This window comes from Lissotriton vulgaris, chromosome 5, assembly GCF_964263255.1.
Source record: "Lissotriton vulgaris chromosome 5, aLisVul1.2, whole genome shotgun sequence".
Lineage (NCBI taxonomy): Eukaryota > Metazoa > Chordata > Amphibia > Caudata > Salamandridae > Lissotriton > Lissotriton vulgaris.
Window position 1 is genome coordinate 2,031,681,171 of NC_141693.1, and position 19,584 is coordinate 2,031,700,754.

The window sequence follows — 19,584 nt, forward strand, 5'->3', positions numbered from 1 at the left end:
GTTTGTTGCCTATGTAAGGGCAAAAGGAGGGTCTGTGGTTCCGTAGTTTGAGGGTCTGAGGTTTGGTGGTTCCGAACCCGTTCAATAAAGGTCGTCAGAAATAGACGATTTTGGTATCAGCAGACCGCAAATCACGAGTGCGGTATGCACAAGTGTTTTCGCATTAATCGATCAATGAGAGCACTATGTATTTAGGGATTTCGATTCAACCCTCGGGTTCCATTTTGTGTACGGCAGCCATTTTGTGTGGTTGCCCTCACATCCTCCGACGACTATGGCCAAACGAGTCCTTGAGACACGTATGCCTTAGCTGACTTCTGAATGACCTGGCCGAACTGACTCCCTTGCCCGAGGCTGACCTCGCTGAGCCAGTTCCTTGTTAAGCAGCTGGTCAGGTAAAGATCAAAGAGCAGGACATGCCAAAGTTTACAGCACACTGCTCCCACCTTTCTATCTTGCTTCCAATCTGTTTCTGCTCCTTCCTTTACAACATAATCACTGATTTGGGTTGAGGTTTTATGATAGGTTTGTCCGGCCTGATCTGACAGGATATTGGAATGTGCTTGGTCATTTCTGGTGGGCTGGACAACGGAAAATGGGATTGTCGTCAAGCGATATGTTTGAAAGGTCACTATCTGATTGGCTAGTTTGTGTGTGACCGATGCCACCTTTGGAATGTGATTTTTGGCATAAAAGACCATGCTCCGCTCATCGAATTTGTGCAGTCTCTAGCGAACCACCCGTGTTGTGCTTCGTAGATCTCTGTTCCTGGTTGCAGCCAATAAACTTTGGTCTTTGACGTCATCAAGAAGCGTCCTGTGTCTCTGTTTGCCGAGGCAGGGGAACTCGAAGGCATCGGGCGTTTTCCCTGGCGCCGCTAGGTTCTAAAACCTGGTCCTTCACAGAGCCTGTCCTGTAGCAGAGCCTGTGCCTCAGAGCCTGTGCCTCAGAGCCCGTGCCTCAGAGCCTGTCTTGTATCAGAGCCTGTGCATCAGAGCCTGTCCTGTATCGGAGCCTGTGCCTCAGAGCCTGTCTTGTATCAGATCCTGTGCCTCAGAGCCTGTGCATCAGAGCCTGTCCTGTAGCAGAGCCTGTGCCTCAGAGCCTGTGCTGTGCCTCAGAGCCTGTCCTGTAGAAGAGCCTGTGCCTCAGAGCCTGTGCTGTGCTTCATTGCCTGTCCTGTATCAGAGCCTGTCCTGTATCAGAGCCTGTGCCTCAGAGACTGTGCTGTGTATCAGAGCCTGTCCTGTATCAGAGCCTGTGCCTCAGGGCCTGTGCCCCAGAGCCTGTGACTCAGAGCCTGTCCTGTATCAGAGCCTGTGCCTCAGGGCCTGTGCCCCAGAGCCTGTGCATCAGAGCCTGTCCTGTATGGGAGCCTGTGCCTCAGAGCCTGTCTTGTATCAGATCCTGTGCCTCAGAGCCGGTGCATCAGAGCCTGTCCTGTAGCAGAGCCTGTGCCTCAGAGCCTGTGCTGTGCCTCGGAGCCTGTCCTGTATCAGAGCCTGTCCTGTATCAGAGCCTGTGCCTCAGAGACTGTGCTGTGTATCAGAGCCTGTCCTGTATCAGAGCCTGTGCCTCAGGGCCTGTGCCCCAGAGCCTGTGACTCAGAGCCTGTCCTGTATCAGAGCCTGTGCCTCAGAGCCTGTGCCCCAGAGCCTATGCCTCAGAGCCTGTCCTGTATCAGAGCCTGTGCCTCAGAGCCTGTGCCTCAGAGCCTGTCCTGTATCAGAGCCTGTCCTGTAGCAGAGCCGTGCCTCTGAGCCTGTGCCTCAGAGCCTGTCTTGTATTAGAGCCTGTGCCTCAGAGCCTGTGCCTCAGAGCCTGTCTTGTATCAGAGCCGGTGCCTCAGAGCCTGTCCTCTATCAGAGCCTGTGCCTCAGAGCCTGTGCTGTGTACAAGAGCCTGTGCCTTAGAGCCTGTGCCTCAGAGCCTGTCGTGTATCAGAGCCTGTGCCTCAGAGCCTGTGCCTCAGAGCCTGTTTTGTATCAGAGCCTGTGCCTCAGAGCCTGTGCCTCGGAGCCTGTGCCTCAGAGCCTGTCTTGTATCAGAGCCTGTGCCTCAGAGCCTGTGCCTCCGAGTCTGTCCTGTAGCAGAGCCTGTGCCTCAGAGCCTGTGCCTCAGAGCCTGTGCTGTGTATAAGAGCCTGTGCCTCAGAGCCTGTGTATCAGAGCCTGTGCCTCAGAGCCTGTGCCTCAGAGCCTGCGTATCAGAGCCTGTGCCTCAGAGCCTGTGCTGTGTATAAGAGCCTGTGCCTCAGAGCCTGTCTTGTATCAGAGCCTGTGCTTCTAAGCCTGTGCCTCAGAGCCTGTGCTGTGTATAAGAGCCTGTGCCTCAGAGCCTGTGCCTCAGAGCCTGTGCATCAGAGCCTGTGCCTCAGAGCCTGTGCCTCAGAGCCTGTGCTGTGTATAAGAGCCTGTGCCTCAGAGCCTGTGTATCAGAGCCTGTGCCTCAGAGCCTGTGCCTCAGAGCCTGTGTATCAGAGCCTGTGCCTCTGAGCCTGTGCATCAGAGCCTGTGCCTCAGAGCCTGTGCCTCAGAGCCTGTGCTGTGTACAAGAGCCTGTGCCTCAGAGCCTGTGCCTCAGAGCCTGTCGTGTATCAGAGCCTGTGCCTCAGAGCCTGTGCCTCAGAGCCTGTGCTGTGTACAAGAGCCTGTGCCTCAGAGCCTGATTTGTATCAGAGCCTGTGCCTCAGAGCCTGTGCCTCAGAGCCTGTCCTGTATCAGAGCCTGTGCCTCAGAGCCTGTGTATCAGAGCCTGTGCCTCAGAGCCTGTGCCTCAGAGCCTTGCCCCCGAGCCTGTCTTGTATCAGAGCCTGTGCCTCAGAGCCTGTCCTGTATCAGAGCCTGTGCCTCAGTGCCTGTGCCTCAGAGCCTGTCCTGTATCAGAGCCTGTCCTGTAGCAGAGCCTGTACCTCTGAGCCTGTGCCTCAGAGCCTGTCTTGTATTAGAGCCTGTGCCTCAGAGCCTGTGCCTCAGAGCCTGTCTTGTATCAGAGCCGGTGCCTCAGAGCCTGTCCTCTATCAGAGCCTGTGCCTCAGAGCTTGTCCTGTAGCAGAGCCTGTGCCTCAGGGCCTTTCCTGTATCAGAGCCTGTGCCTCAGAGCCTGTGCTTCAGAGCCAGTGCCTCAGAGCCTGTGCCTCAGAGCCTGTGCCTCAGAGCCTGTGCTTCAGAGCCAGTGCCTCAGAGCCTGTGCCTCAGAGCCTGTGCCTCAGAGCCTGTGCCTGTAGTATCAGAACCTGTGCCCCAGAGCCTGTGCCTCAGAGCCTGTCCTGTATCAGAGCCTGTCTTGTATCAGAGCCTGTGCCTCAGAGCCTGTGCTGTGTATAAGAGCCTGTGCCTCAGAGCCTGTCTTGTATCAGAGCCTGTGCTTCTGAGCCTGTGCCTCAGAGCCTGTGCTGTGTATAAGAGCCTGTGCCTCAGAGCCTGTCTTGTATCAGAGCCTGTGCTTCTGAGCCTGTGCCTCAGAGCCTGTGCTGTGTATAAGAGCCTGTCCCTCAGAGCCTGTCTTGTATCAGAGCCTGTGCCTCTGAGCCTGTGCCTCAGAGCCTGCGGTGTGTATAAGAGCCTGTGCCTCAGAGCCTGTGCCTAAGAGCCTGTGCCTCCGAGCCTGTCTTGTATCAGAGCCTGTGCCTCAGAGCCTGTCCTGTATCAGAGCCTGTCCTGTAGCAAGCCTGTGCCTCTGAGCCTGTGCATCAGAGCCTGTGCCTCAGAGCCTGTGCTGTGTACAAGAGCCTGTGCCTCAGAGCCTGTGCCTCAGAGCCTGTCGTGTATCAGAGCCTGTGCCTCAGAGCCTGTGCTGTGTACAAGAGCCTGTGCCTCAGAGCCTGTTTTGTATCAGAGCTTGTGCCTCAGAGCCTGTCTTGTATCAGAGCCTGTGCCTCAGAGCCTGTGCCTCCGAGCCTGTCCTGTAGCAGAGCCTGTGCCTCAGAGCCTGTGCCTCAGAGCCTGCGTATCAGAGCCTGTGCCTCAGAGCCTGTGCTGTGTATAAGAGCCTGTGCCTCAGAGCCTGTCTTGTATCAGAGCCTGTGCTTCTGAGCCTGTGCCTCAGAGCCTGTGCTGTGTATAAGAGCCTGTGCCTCAGAGCCTGTGTATCAGAGCCTGTGCCTCAGAGCCTGTGCCTCAGAGCCTGTGCATCAGAGCCTGTGCCTCAGAGCCTGTCTTGTATCAGAGCCTGTGCTTCTGAGCTTGTGTCTCAGAGCCTGTGCTGTGTATAAGAGCCTGTGCCTCAGAGCCTGTGTATCAGAGCCTGTGCCTCAGAGCCTGTGCCTCAGAGCCTGTGTATCAGAGCCTGTCTTGTATCAGAGCCTGTGCTTCTGAGCCTGTGCCTCAGAGCCTGTGCTGTGTATAAGAGCCTGTGCCTCAGAACCTGTGTATCAGAGCCTGTGCCTCAGAGCCTGTGCCTCGGAGCCTGTGCATCAGAGCCTGTGCCTCAGAGCCTGTGCTGTGTATAAGAGCCTGTGCCTCAGAGCCTGTGTATCAGAGCCTGTGCCTCAGAGCCTGTGCCTCAGAGCCTGTGCATCAGAGCCTGTGCCTCAGAGCCTGTGCCTCAGAGCCTGTGCTGTGTATAAGAGCCTGTGCCTCAGAGCCTGTGTATCAGAGCCTGTGCCTATGAGCCTGTGAATCAGAGCCTGTGCCTCAGAGCCTGTGCATCAGAGCCTGTGCCTCAAAGCCTGTGCTGTGTATCAGAGCCTGTGCCTCAGAGCCTGTGCCTCAGAGCCTGTCCTGTATCAGAGCCTGTCCTGTATCAGAGCCTGTCCTGTATCGGAGCCTGTCCTGTATCAGAGCCTGTCCTGTATCTGAGCCTGTCCTGTATCAGAGCCTGTGCCTCAGAGCCTGTGCCTCAGAGCCTGTCCTGTATCAGAGCCTGTCCTGTATCAGAGCCTGTCCTGTATCGGAGCCTGTCCTGTATCAGAGCCTGTCCTGCAGCAGAGCCTGTCCTGTATCGGAGCCTGTGCCTCAGAGCCTGTGCCTCAGAGCCTCTCCTGTATCAGAGCCTGTCCTGCAGCAGAGCCTGTTCCTCAGAGCCTGTGCCTCAGCGCCTGTGCCTTAGAGCCTGTCCTGTGTCAGAGCCTGTGCTGTGATTCAGAGCGTGTGCCCCAGAGCCTGTGCCTCAGAGCCTGTGCTTCAGAGCCTGTGCCTCTGAGCCTGTGCCTCAGCGCCTGTGCCTTAGAGCCTGTGCCTCAGAGCCTGTCCTGTATCAGAGCCTGTGCCTCAGAGCCTGTGCCTCAGAGCCTGTCCTGTATCAGAGCCTGTGCCTCTGAGCCTGTGCTTCAGAGCCTGTGCCTCAGAGCCTGTCCTGTGTCAGAGCCTAACATGCAGAACAACAGCAATAAAGCAACAACAACAACACAGCAGCAATAATAAAGGCAATAATAATAATAAAAGTGATAATAATAAGACTTCATCCTGTGAGTCACCTGTGCCCCCAGGTCGCCCAGCACAGACCCCTCGCCTCCAGTGCTCTCATCTGAGGTGCAAGCCTGAAAGGCATCTTCAGGGAACTCTAGAAACAAAAGAGAGAGACAGGGGCGGAGGTGTTAGAGAGCTCACAGGATATGTGGCAGACACAGGAAACCACAGGACGCGTGGCACACAGAGACACCACCACGACTACCACAGGAAACCACAGGACGCGTGGCACACAGAGACACCACCATGACTACCACAGGAAACCACAGGAAACCACAGGACGCGTGGCACACAGAGACACCACCACGACTAGCACAGGAAACCACAGGACGCGTGGCACACGGAGACACCACCACGACTAGCACAGGAAACCAAAGGACGCGTGGCTCACAGAGACACCACCACAACTACCACAGGAAACCACAGGACGCGTGGCACACAGAGACACCACCACAACTACCACAGGAAACCACCGGACGCGTGGCACACAGAGACACCACCACGACTACCACAGGAAACCACAGGACGCGTGGCACACAGAGACACCACCACGACTACCACAGGAAACCACCGGACGCGTGGCACACAGAGACACCACCACAACTACCACAGGAAACCACAGGACGCGTGGCACACAGAGACACCACCACAACTACCACAGGAAACCACCGGACGCGTGGCACATAGAGACACCACCATAACTACCACAGGAAACCACAGGACACGTGGCACACAGAGACACCACCACGACTACCACAGGAAACCACAGGACGCGTGGCACACAGAGACACCACCACGACTACCACAGGAAACCACAGGACGCAAGTCACACAGAGACACCACCACGACTACCACAGGAAACCACAGGACGCGTGGCACACAGAGACACCACCACAACTACCACAGGAAACCACAGGACGCGTGGCACACAGAGACACCACCATGACTACCACAGGAAACCACAGGACGCGTGGCACACAGAGACACCACCACGACTACCACAGGACGCATGGCACACAGAGACACCACCACGACTACCACAGGAAACCACAGGAAACCACAGGACACATGGCACACAGAGACACCACCACGACTACCACAGGAAAAGTCACAAACACAGGTGGACACTCAAGTAACTAACTAAAATCAGAGGATGCAGAGTACACACAGGAAGGAATCCACCTTCATGACCCCTTCTTTGAGTAGCACCATCTTCATGCAATGTTACTTCCTCTGCTTGACCTAAGCCGGGGTCAACTCTCTGTTTGAAGCAGAGTCCTATCAGCACCTTGCTGCCCCAATCCTGGCCTGGCAAGATGACAGTGACCAGTCGCCCAAACCACGGAGCACTGAGAGGTTCTTGTTGCCATTGGTGTGGAAACGGACTCTGCACTTTACCCTCGGCTAGCTAGCGGTAAAGTGCTTGTGCTCGGCTTTATACGTGAAGTAATTGGTATACACCTGATTGGCTCATTTTACCTACCTATAAGTCCCCAGTATATGGTACAAAGTGTCCCCAGGGCCTGTAAGTTAAATGTCACTAGAAGACTGCAGCACCCCTTATATAGCAACCACTACGGCGTGAGAGTAAAGAGTGTTTCCACACCCACCGCTGTAGCCAGGCTGTGCAGCTTTAAACGGCAAATTCGACCTGTCACAATAAACCCTTTGGACAGGCCTAAAACCTTCCCTTTAAATACCAATAAGTCGCCCCTCCGTAAAGCCCTGGTGCACATAAAGGCAGGGTGCCTGGTATTTAAAAGTAGGACATGTACAAGGTTCATATTCTACATGTCCTTACAGTAAAAAACAAAAATGCTATTTTCACTGTGGCAAGGTCAGGTGCGTCATCGTAACCCTTCGTAACGCTGACTTCAGATCGGTTACAGCTTAATAAATAGTTCAAGGACTCATTTTAACAGTTAATCAAAATCCAACGTAATGATAAAGGCAAATTTTGTCTAACTATTACTAACCCTGGGCGTAGTTTGCGTAGTAATTCTTCGCGAAGTGCACTTCGCAATACGCACGCTAAGCGTAGCTACGCAAACTGCGAAGTGCGGTAGGGAAAATGCTGTTCGCACTGATTGCACAGTGCCGGATGCTTGTCCACACTGTCCAATCATTGCAAACGGCATCTTGCACAGTGCAAGCCGTCGTTTTCTGCTGCTCGAGTAGATTTGTACTTGAGCGGCAACTTTATCAACGCGGACTGGTAGTTTCTCATCGAGCGGTCACGAGCATATGCGACCACTCGCAATGAGAAACCTGACCTCCCCACGTTGAGAATCTCGCCAGGAGGTTTATTTTCCACGCTCGCGATCGGCAACTTGATGTTGCTGATCGCAAATGAGGAAAAAATCTCACCGGGATGTTGATTTTGCTCGCTCGCGGTCGCCAACTTGATGTTGAAGACCGCGAGCAAGGAAAAAATGCCCACTACGCTATGTATTTTTGCACTGTGCTTTGTGCAATTTGCATAGCAATGCAAACTACACACGCTCTGTGAGCGTAGCGTAGTTCTACGCCCAGGGTTAACTATTACAGAGAAGGTACTTTAAAAAAGTTACTTTTTGCCTGCCTACAGCAGATGGAGGCCGTTCTGTAAGTATTCAACTGGTACCTGAGGTGTGAACAGCCCTCTGTGCAGGCACCATGGGCATTGGGTGTGGGAATGTGATGTCCTTCCCTTGACAAGATGGTCTGGGCGCTGAGGCCCGGCCTTGGAGCACTTCAAAGGAGCTCAATGTCCATGTCCCTTTTGTCCTTCTAGGAAGCCAGGCACCAACCTTAGTGAGAGGGAGAGCTGCCCCAAAACTGGTTTAGAGAGTTGACTGGTAAGCATCCTCTTTGACACCTGACTGAGTATCAAATCCTGCTTGAATGTCACATCCTGCTTGACAGGTCTGTTGGGGGGTTCACATATAACATTTGGGATGCACTTGAAAGGAATCACTGACATAATATTGATGCATACAATTTTGAAGCACAAAAATATAGGAAATTAAATATCCATAAATAAATATTGACTTCTTATACGTAACTAGTAAAATCACAAATATCAATGTCAAAAATATCGATTTGTACCTATATTTTAAGCAAAAATATAGGAAACTAAATTATTACAACCTTTAAATAAACATATAACATGTCAAAAATATTAATTCGTACAATATTGACTACAATGTTATATTCAGAATAATTAATTATTAATACATATAAAAACACTTTTTACACACAACATATATTTTAAATAATCCTAAAACATGTTAGACACTTGTTTACATGAAATAAAAATTGGTTATATCAACAAAATATTTACCATTTAAATCAGTAAATTTTATCTCAAATAAAAACAATAAAATCCAAAACAAATAACATTAACTACAAACATTTGAAGAACAGCCTAAATAATAATACATATACATATAAATACATTTATATTCAGTATTATCAAGCTATATATCATACATTAAAAATAAAACTTAAATTAGCGTTTATTAAAGAAGGACACAACTGACAAAAAGAAAATTCAAACAAAAAGCAAACCAACCAACTAAATGCATTTATAAACAACTTTAACCTCGAAAATCAGACAATTAAATCAACAATATAAAAGCACACTAATTTTAACAACTAAATACTTCAAAAACAACAAACGCTGCAAGACAAAGAAAGTCCGCCTCATTTTCTGACCAGACCATTAAAAAAGAAAGATATACATCTCAACAACTATAAAACCAAGTAAGTAAAACTTATATTTAAACTAAAACATACTTGTTAATAAACTTAAAAATGTAAAATAACAAGTAATTATTAAACACTATTCAGGCTCTATCTCTTTATATAGACTTCCTAAAAGAAAAAAAAATAAACTTGAAAAAGCGATAAACTCCTGGAAAATAACAACTATCATAAACCAGTAAAAGGATACAAGACCGTGAGTGTACATTAATAAACAAAAAACTATAACCTCAGCCAAAAAGCAAGTAAAAATAAACACAAAAATCTCAATGTGTACAAACTACCAACAATAATCAATATTCTCACACTATTGGATTGCTAAAAAAAAAACAATAACATTTGACCTAGAAACACACTAACCAAAACTACAAATATATGGGGGGTTTAGCTCTATGAACTGTGTTCCATGCTGGAATAAAGAATACACTTACGAACTTTGCTGGATGGCTTAATTCATTGGTGAATATTGTCTGGAGGTCGAGTGCATTTACACGTTTGTCAGCGTGTGGTGAAGGAGAATATATATATATATTTTTTTTTTCCCGATTTTTGCGGGGGGAGCGCCCGGTACGCGCACCGGGGAGCGCACCGGGAGCGTACCATGGGGAAAAAAGAATGACAGACTTTAAAAAAATGAAGCCTTTTTTTATAAATTGGAGGTAGTTCTAAAAAGAACTGTTTTTTTATTCTTTTTGTTGTTTTATATTTTTTTATTGTTTTTTTGAACATTTTTTACTTTTTTTGGCTTTTATGAACAGTTTTATATTTTTTTGTATTTTTTATAGGGAAAAACAAAAAACAGGGATTTGGAAACGGCTCAACTGGAGCAACAAAAAAAAACAGGAAAAAATTAAGGCTTCTTTGTGCATTTGTGGTTATCACCAGGAAGCATGATGAGTGTAATGCTCTGCTCACCATAAGTGATTAATTTCCCACAATGCCTCCGGGTCACCAGGCGCTCTACAAATCGCTAAATAAATAATAATAATAATAATGTACACAAACAATTTTGTATTCCCCAAACTTTGGTTGGATACTTGAAATCAACTGACTTGCTTCTGGACCCGATGGAGTGGGTTCTTTGGTTGTTGAGGTTGTGCCAGATGATTGGGGTAGGTTTTTGCAGATTTCTCTCATCTCTGCTGCTGAAAAGTTAATAGGGTGCAAACGCTGCATATGCCGAATCATTGTATGATTCCCAAAGGAATATTTTTTTGTAGGGTTCCCCCTGGATAGCACAGCACCACAGATGAGACAGGTCACCTTTGCAGCGTTTACTTTTTTTAAACCAGTTGGGATTTTAAAAAACCCCCATATGAAGTGCTCCTTAGGTTTGTATGATGGAGTGTTTTCTTGCAGGAACTGCCTTGTCCCTTCCTCCTCTTCCTCCTCCTCCTCCTCTTCTTCTTGACCACCAAAGAGATGTTCTGGTGGTCCTTGTGGTGGTGGTGGTGGGGCAGATGATCCAGCTGCTGCTGCTACTGTAGCCATTTCTGAGTAGAAATAGGTAGTAATAGCTCTGGAAACAGGTCTTCCTCACTCAAAGTACAAAGTGAGAATGAGGAAAAAAGGTGGGGGCTTTCATCATTTGGAAAAAAAAACTGTTCTGAACCAATGAAAACTGTAATTTTCAGGTCGCAAGACCAGGGGTTTCATCATTATGAAACTAAAACTGTTATGAACCAATGAAAAGTGTTATTTTCAGGTCACATGACCCGACACGCTTACTCTACGCGCCCCGGGGCGCTTACGTAGCGCGTTTGTATGCGCGTGGGTGCTTCCGGGTGCGCTTACGCCGTGCGTATCACTCGGACGCGGCTACGCGATACGTCATGATGATGTTTTCGCCAATAGCGCTAACGGGACGCTCACCGACTAGGGCTGTGATTAAATCCAGTTTTTGAAAACTATTTGTGGCCTGGACATCGTTCTTGTGAATTGTGAACGAATTTGGTGGAATTTGGAGGGACTGGCGATCCCGTCCAGGGCCCGCCGCTGTGAGAGGCCACTGAAGCTTTGCGCCAAAACTGTTGCTTGAATTTGAATCAAAAGCTGTGGCCCGCCTTTCTTCTCTCGAATACGGAGCAACTTATTCCCCGAAAAAAGACCCAAAAAGGCCTGACACGAGGACTGACCCCGCTCCAGTTAAACATCACGGAAGGAGTAACGTCCAAGCGCTGATCTAAAATCACAACGAGACACGAAGTCTTTCGTTTTCAAGGTGAGCGGAGGAGGGGGATCGTGGGACTGATATCAATAGGAAGAAGACAAGCGGAAGTCTGTTTGCGGTGTAAAGATTAGAGTACACGCACGGACAGTGTCTAATAACTGGGGCGCATTTAACGAAATACAGCGCATTGATTTATGAATGTAATACAATCATGGCAGCATCCAGAATCACTAAGAGGAATGAGGCAGCTAAGCAGATTTTTGACGTTCAACCAAGAGAATTTAACGCCAGCACACCGCCCAGCATGGGGAGTGGGATGCAAAGTAAATCCAAACAAGATCTCTGGTCCAAATTATGGAAACTTCTTAAACTTGAACAAACAAAATGGTGGGAGGCCACTACACTGGCCAAATACATAGAGGTTGGTCGAGTCCCAAGAGGGCCCAGAATCTATACAACTCCAACCTTCAATGACCCGGACCCCGAGCTAGTGGACGAATGGGCAACTAATAGTCACGAATGCTCAACAATTATGTTGAAACTGTTAGTTAAATATGCTAATAAAGACTGTGAGAAATGTGCGCTGGATATTGAAAAGATAACAGATGAGTTAACCAAACTTTGTAGCAAAGAGGAATTTGATACAGAAATGGGTAAAATGGAGAAGAAACTGGAAACCCTAGAGAAAGAAATAAAGGAGAAAAAACAAAGAAAGTTCCTCAGGGACCACATGGATTACGAGAGAGGACAAGTCCACACATTTTGCCAAAAATATGACCACTTGCGGGCTGAAACCAAAAAAGCCAAAGCACCCGGCGCAGTGTCAGCCGCATTGGAAATACCTGAAACGGATGAAGGGGCCCAAACAGAAGAGAATAATGATGATGCAAACCAGCCAGCTGAAATGGGGCCAGGTTTCTTAAGCCCAAAAGACAAAATTTTAAACGAGTTCTCGCTCATGGCCAAAGGGAGACTGGAATCCCAGAGCAAATTGTTCGTCGGAGGAACAAGAGGACGAGGAAGAGGAGGCAGAGGAGGAAAAAGAGTAAACCTAACAGATGCCAGTACATCAAGCCCCGTGGGAACGAGAACAAGGGGCCAGAGGAAGCTAAAATGAAGGACACCAAGACAGTCATCAATCTCTCTGACAGGAGCCTCAACACTGCTGAAACTGAGGTACTGTCCTTTGGATTATCGTTTTGCCCTACATCTAACTTTAACTATACCCAGAGCCGCATAGACCTTTTTCAATTTACTAGGAAGCTCAGACTGAGAAAATGGTTCGCTACGAGAATAAGCAATGAACCAGGCACAAGTTCTGAGACTCCAAGTACATTACAAATTGGAGATGCTGATATGATACAAGTAATACATGAGCTAGAAGGAAACCCCGAAGTAATTGAGAACCCTACCCTGAACTTAATTACCGAGAACATCAGGTTGGACCTGAGCAGTAAAAGTGGATTTAAACCAAAATCTATTTTTCTGCCGATGATCAATAATGAGGCAATCGATGTCTTTGAGAAAGGGGTGATTACTGAATTTAAAAAACTAGCGAATAACAGGAAATGGGGAAGAAATAATCTTAGCCAAGAACAAAGATTAGCAATTGAAAGTTTAAGTAATGACCATAGCATTGTCATAAAAAAATCGGATAAGAGGGGCAACATTGTTGTAATGTCAAAAGAAATGTACATACAGGAAGGTATGAAGCAACTTAATGACACTGTTAAGTATGAAAAAAGCAACAGGAAAATGTATGAGAGTAAGAATCAAGCATACCATGAGAAACTGTGTGAATGGAGGAATCAAGAACTCATAGAAACTGAAGAGTTTAATTTTTTAAAGTGCAACTTCCCCAAAATACCAGCACTGTATCTACTCCCCAAATTGCATAAATAACCCCCCAGGCAGGCCAATAGTATCTTCTAGGAGCAGCAGCCTAGAAAATAAATCAAGATACGTAGATCATTTTTTGCAGCCTATTGTGCAGGGCCTTCCAGCGTATTTGAGGGACTCAGGCGATTTTTTGGAAAAAATCTCTAATGTCACAGTTGATGCAGGCTGTATACTTATGATCTTGGATGTCAACAGCCTCTATACGAATATCCCCCACGAATTGGGTATTAAAGCATGCAGACATTTCCTAAGTACAAGATCAGTTTCATACCTGGTTCATACTGAAATGCTCTTAGACATGATTTATACATGTCTTACCCAGAACTACTTCTTGTTCAATGGTGCCATCTACCACCAACTACTTGGTACTTCTATGGGCACTTGTTTTGCCCCTAGTTTTGCTGGAATATACTTCGGGTGGTGGGAAGAACTAATTGTCAGAAAGCTAGATCAATACTGTACCAGAGTACGTACTTGGCTCCGGTACATTGATGACATCTTCATCATTTGGGATGGCACCATAGAGGAAGCAGAAGAGTTTGTGGCTGTCCTGAATGTAAATGAATTTAATTTGTCATTCACAAGCCATATTGACAAGAAAACTGTGGATGTTTTAGATCTAAAAGTCACCATAGAAGAAATGAACCTAGTGACTACTTTGTACAGAAAAGAGACGGCCGGAAACAGCCTCCTCCATGCACAAAGTTGCCACCCCCGAAATCTGATAAATTCGATTCCTTTTGGTGAATTACTGAGAGCCAGGAGAAATTGTACTAGACAGCTGGATTATGAGAAAGAGAGAGATATCATGTGTGACAGATTTACGTCCAGAGGATACAATTAAAAATGTATTGCAGATGCTGCACGAAAAGCAGAAGAGAGGGACACTAACCAACCCTTGGCCAATGAAGTTGGAAAAGAAGAGAATAAAGAAGGAGTGAGATTCATCACTGATTACCACTCCCAAACTAAAGAAGTCAGAGGAGCAATCAATAAATATTGGAATGCCCTCAAGACTGATAAAGATATCCAACAAAGTATCATAGACTACCCCCAAATCACGTACAGGAAACCAACATGTTTGAAGGACAAGGTGTGTCAAACCTTGATAGCCAACAAAAAGAAAACTAATCCAGTCCAGGGATTTTACGTTTGTGGCCGTTGTAAAGCGTGCAAATTTAGCCACAATGTCAAAGAGATAAAATTATCCCATCTGTGTGAGCCCTTTAAAATTACCAAACACCTGACGTGCCACACAGAGTACGTGGTTTATGCACTCAAATGCCCATGCAAGAAATTCTATGTGGGCAGCACAATTAAACCAGCAAAAGACAGGATTTTACAGCACCTAAGAGCCATAAAAAACCATGACAAACAGTATCCCATGGCAAGACACTTTGCAACCCACCACCAGAGTAACAGCAGCCTCCTCTCTTACGTGGTACTAGACCAAGTGCCCATTAGAGAAAGAGGCGGTAATAGACTGCAAGAGCTTAGACGCTTAGAGTCGAGATTTATAATTAAATATCACACCTTACAGCCCCAGGGGCATAATTGTGATGAAGCTTTAGGCGTACACCTTGGATGAATTGAAATATGTTTGTTGAAATATTGTTTGCTGACCTGTCCTCTGACCTTGATTTTATTGGTATGAATGTGTAAAAGGCACGGGTTTGGTAGGTTATTTAATCACTGTATTTTATCATTTGTCACAGGTACCATTGAATATGGGAGAGTATGAAAACACAGCACGATCAGAAAGTATGTGGCAGTTAGTATCGAGTTGCAGAAATCACGCTGGGCAATGTTACAATGAAAGGTGCTTCCTTGTGTAATCTTGACTTTGGAACTGACAATGAACGCACAATTGAGCGGTAATTCGCTTAGCCCACTGGGGCTGTATTTTCGACAACTACTATGCGATATGTGCAGTTTGAATGAAAGTCTGAACCGCCTAGGACAGTGAAGCACAGTTTGCTTTGTCCATTAGGACATATTCAGTCCAGAGCACGCATTACAGATCTATGATTTTGTTTTGTTTAGTTGGAGAGCTGTAAAATAAGAGGCAGCCGCATAGCTCAACTCATTAGACCAAAAGTGCTGGCGCGCATGAACAATGTAATTGAGAGTTCGAGGCTTCGAACTGACTTTATTTACACGCGGAGTACAATTTATCCTTTATTGTAGTTCACAACGGAAAGTTGTTGTTTCTTTTGCCCAGAGCTTAAATGTCTCAATGAAGTGATGTTTAAGAAATGTTAAGTCCAAAAGTGTTGGCACGTATGTACAAAATATATGGGATTTCGAGGCTTCGAAATGACCCTGCTTTCACATGGAGCATAATTCATTTTATAATTGAATTTACAATGAAATGTTGTTTCTTTCTTTTTGCCAAGAGCCAAATGTCTTAGACAAACTGCGTTTAACTAATTACAAAAGCTGATACAATGAAATGCCACACATTGCTGAAAAGATGAATCTGTTTTCATAGCTCCAAACGTATTGTGTTATGTTAGTATGTTGGCTATGTTCATTATTAACACGATCACATGATTTACTTTAAATGTTGGATGCAAACAGACTCTTGTACTCGTGAGAAAGGGAAGCTGTTCCCGAAACGCGTCGAGTAGGGCTGTGATTAAATCCAGTTTTTGAAAACTATTTGTGGCCTGGACATCGTTCTTGTGAATTGTAAACGAATTTGGTGGAATAAACGGCTGCCTGAATTTCCCCTGCTGTGTCCTCTGATCTTTCCTTTGGAGTGGATCGTTTTTCTTCTTGCAAATTCACGTGCTGGCCAATTGCACGTGTAAGAGGACCCGCCTCCTAAGTGACCTGCAACTGAATTGGTAACGTGGCAGATTATCCAAGGTGTTGGAAAGATTGCAGGTCCGCCGCACGACAGGATCGGGGAGTATGGCTGCTGCTAGGAGCAGTCCGTCACTGTATGGAGACACTCGGTAACTTTACCTGGGTGTCACGGCCTCACCTTGAATCCAGGACTGTGGCAGAGGCGGTTGGGGACCTAAGGCAACCGGGACCACTTGAAGTTTGGGATTCGCCAGGTTAATATTGAACCTCCTTTCTTTCAATACAGGCATGTTAGCGCTGACACCAGCCTATGTGGAGCCGCTATTGACACTCACTGTAGTGATGAATTGCGGGAACTGGAGTCCGGGACATTTGGGCTGCAGCTGCTTCCTATCGATAGTGACTCCAGCTAGACTCCCGCCCATGGGAGGGCCGGTTAGCATTTAAAGAAGGGACTAAGCGATGTTCTGTGCTAAAGGCATCTGAGGAAGGCAAATCCGCCGAAATGCATTATGCCATGCACTCTGTGAAATAAACGGCTGCCTGAATTTCCCCTGCTGTGTCCTCTGATCTTTCCTTTGGAGTGGATTGTTTTTCTTCATATATATATATATATATAAAATTTCTATGGCAAAATGAAAACCCTCATTTTGTTCCTTTTCAAATTAAATGTATTAAGTGTCACCACTTTATTCCAATCAAGATGACTTCAGGTATGCCATACTTTTGTCATAAGTAAGACTGTTAGCATTCTAGTTGTTCTTTAGAACACTCTGGGACATTCTGTCACTGGGCTATAGTTGGGCTACATCTGGCTGATATTTGGGCTACATTTGGGCTCTTTTGTCTCTGGTGGCCATCTTGGGAGACTGCATATCAGAATTTTTTTAATGAAATATAAGAGGATTTGAGAAGTCACTCAAAATGTGCCCTAATTTTTCTTTCTTCAGCACTAATCATAATTTCTATGGCAAAATGAACCCCCTCATTTTGTTCCTTTGCAAATTAAAAGTTTTAAGCGTTAACACTTTATTCCAATCAAGATGACTTCAGGTGTGCCATACTTTTGTCATAAGTAAGACTGTTAGCGCTCTAGTTGTTCTTTAGAACAGTCTGGGACATTCTGTCATTGGGCTATTGTTGGGCTACATCTGGCTGATATTTGGGCTGCATTTGTTTTTTTTTGTCTCTGGTGGCCATCTTTGGGCTACATTGGGCTACATTTGGGCTCTAACATATATATAGCCCAAGGTAGCCCAATATATATTTTTTCAAAGTTAATTTTCATAAAAACCACTGGAGCACATATCTTGAGACATAGCCAAGGCACATCGGGCTACCAGTCCCTACAATTTTGCCATGTTTGGTGCAAATCCATTCAGCCGTTTGGGCTAAAAGTGAGTTCGACCGCCCTATGGAAATTAACATGGGGAAAACACGTTTTGGGAACGCCCTTTTATCTCGGCCCCCACTTGACGAATCCCCCCCAAACGTTCAGGGAAGGACCGGAGCTCCGCGAGGCAAATGTGAAGAAATTGTCAGGCAGATTCGTCAACCGACGCCAAAGTTATTCACAATAGAATTTTGAGATTTTGCATTGAAAGAAAATCCTAACTATAACTACCTACTGGCGACCGTCAGTAGGTAATATATATATATATATATATATATATATATATATATATATATATATATATATATATATATATATTACCTACTGGCGGTCGCCAGTAGGTATATATAGTTAGGATTTTTTCTCTATGGGATTTTTGAAAATTCTATGTCTAATAACTTTGGCTTTTTTGGACGGAATTGGCTGACATTTTCAGGAAAATGGAACATTTTGTTTCTGAGCAGCCCCTGACAATTTGGGGGGGTTTCATCAAGGGGGGGCCGAGAAAAAAGGGGGGTCCCAAAACGTGTTTTTCCCATGTTAATTTCCATAGGGCGGTTGGCCTCACTTTTAGCTCGAACGGCTGAATGGATTTGCACGAAACTTGGCAAAATTGTAGGGACTGTTAGCCCGATGTGCCTTTGCTAGGTCTCAATATATGTGCTCCAGTGGATATTGAGTAATTTAGGTTCAAAACAAGATATATATCTGGGCGGAGCCTAACCACACATCTGATCTGATTGGCTGTCAGCACTTCATCCAAGAAGTGTTGGCAGCCATCTTGGGACCAATATACATGATAGCACCTCATTAAAAAGCATTGTAGTTAATAGAGGGTTTTAGGACTTTAGTTACATTATAAATCATTTGTTGATGGTACCATACTCGTTTTAGGAATTGTGGTGGGTTCTAAGGTGATTTTACCATGTGAAAAAACCTTCTGCTGTGATACCATGAATATTGTTTGAAAGAAAACTAATATCTCATGATTTTCCCACAGTGGTTTGGAAGGGGATCTATAAGCTAAACTGAAAGCATATTTTCTGTAAATTCACATTATCTTTCTCAGTCATGTGAAAATGAAGTCTGACATTCTCAGTAAAACATGTACATCCAACAAGGACAGAGACTGTCAGTTGATTCCTTTGTGTTCTACTGCAGCCTCCTAGAGTGTTCTAAAGAACAACTAGAGCGCTAACAGTCCTACTTATTACAAAGGTATGGCACACCTGAAGCCATCTTGATTGGAATAAAGTGGTAACTCTTAAAACATTTAATTTAAAAAGAAACAACATGAGGGGGTATATTTTGCCATAGAAAGTATGATTAGTGCTGCAGAATGAAAAATTAGGGCACATTTTGAGTGACTTCTCAAATCCTTTTCTATTTCATTAAAACATTCTGACATGCAGTCTCCCAAAATGGCCACCAGAGACAAAAGAGCCCAAATGTAGCCCAAATATCACCCAGATGTAGCCCAAGTATAGCCCAATGACAGAATGTCCCAGAGTGTTCTAAAGAACAACTAGAGCGCTAACAGTCCTACTTATTACAAAGGTATGGCACACCTGAAGCCATCTTGATTGGAATAAAGTGGTAACTCTTAAAACATTTAATTTAAAAAGAAACAACATGAGGGGGTATATTTTGCCATAGAAAGTATGATTAGTGCTGCAGAATGAAAAATTAGGGCACATTTTGAGTGACTTCTCAAATCCTTTTCTATTTCATTAAAACATTCTGACATGCAGTCTCCCAAAATGGCCACCAGAGACAAAAGAGCCCAAATGTAGCCCAAATATCACCCAGATGTAGCCCAAGTATAGCCCAATGACAGAATGTCCCAGAGTGTTCTAAAGAACAACTAGAGCGCTAACAGTCCTACTTATTACAAAGGTATAGCACACCTGGAGCCATCGTGATGGGAATAAAGTGGTAACTCTTAAGACATTTAATTTAAAAAGGAACAAAATGAGGGGGTATATTATGCAATAGAAGGTATTATTAGTGCTGCAGAAAGAAAAATTAGGGCACATTTTGAGTGACTTTTCAAATCCTCTTCTATTTCATTAAAAAATTCTGACATGCAGTCTCCCAAAATGGCCACCAGAGACAAAAGAGCCCAAATGTAGCCCAAATATCACCCAGATGTAGCCCAA

At 45.8% G+C, this 19,584-nt stretch overlaps 1 protein-coding gene across 1 annotated transcript in view; it reads right to left on the minus strand.

Moving 5' to 3' along the window:
* Positions 1 to 19,584, minus strand: part of LOC147718071 (adenylate kinase isoenzyme 5-like) — a 312,172-nt gene that overhangs the window by 48,143 nt on the left and 244,445 nt on the right. The window contains exon 8 of the mRNA XM_086919902.1: positions 5,417 to 5,502. Within this exon, the coding sequence (XP_086776028.1) occupies positions 5,417 to 5,502 (86 nt within the window). The remainder of the gene's footprint in view (positions 1 to 5,416; positions 5,503 to 19,584) is intronic.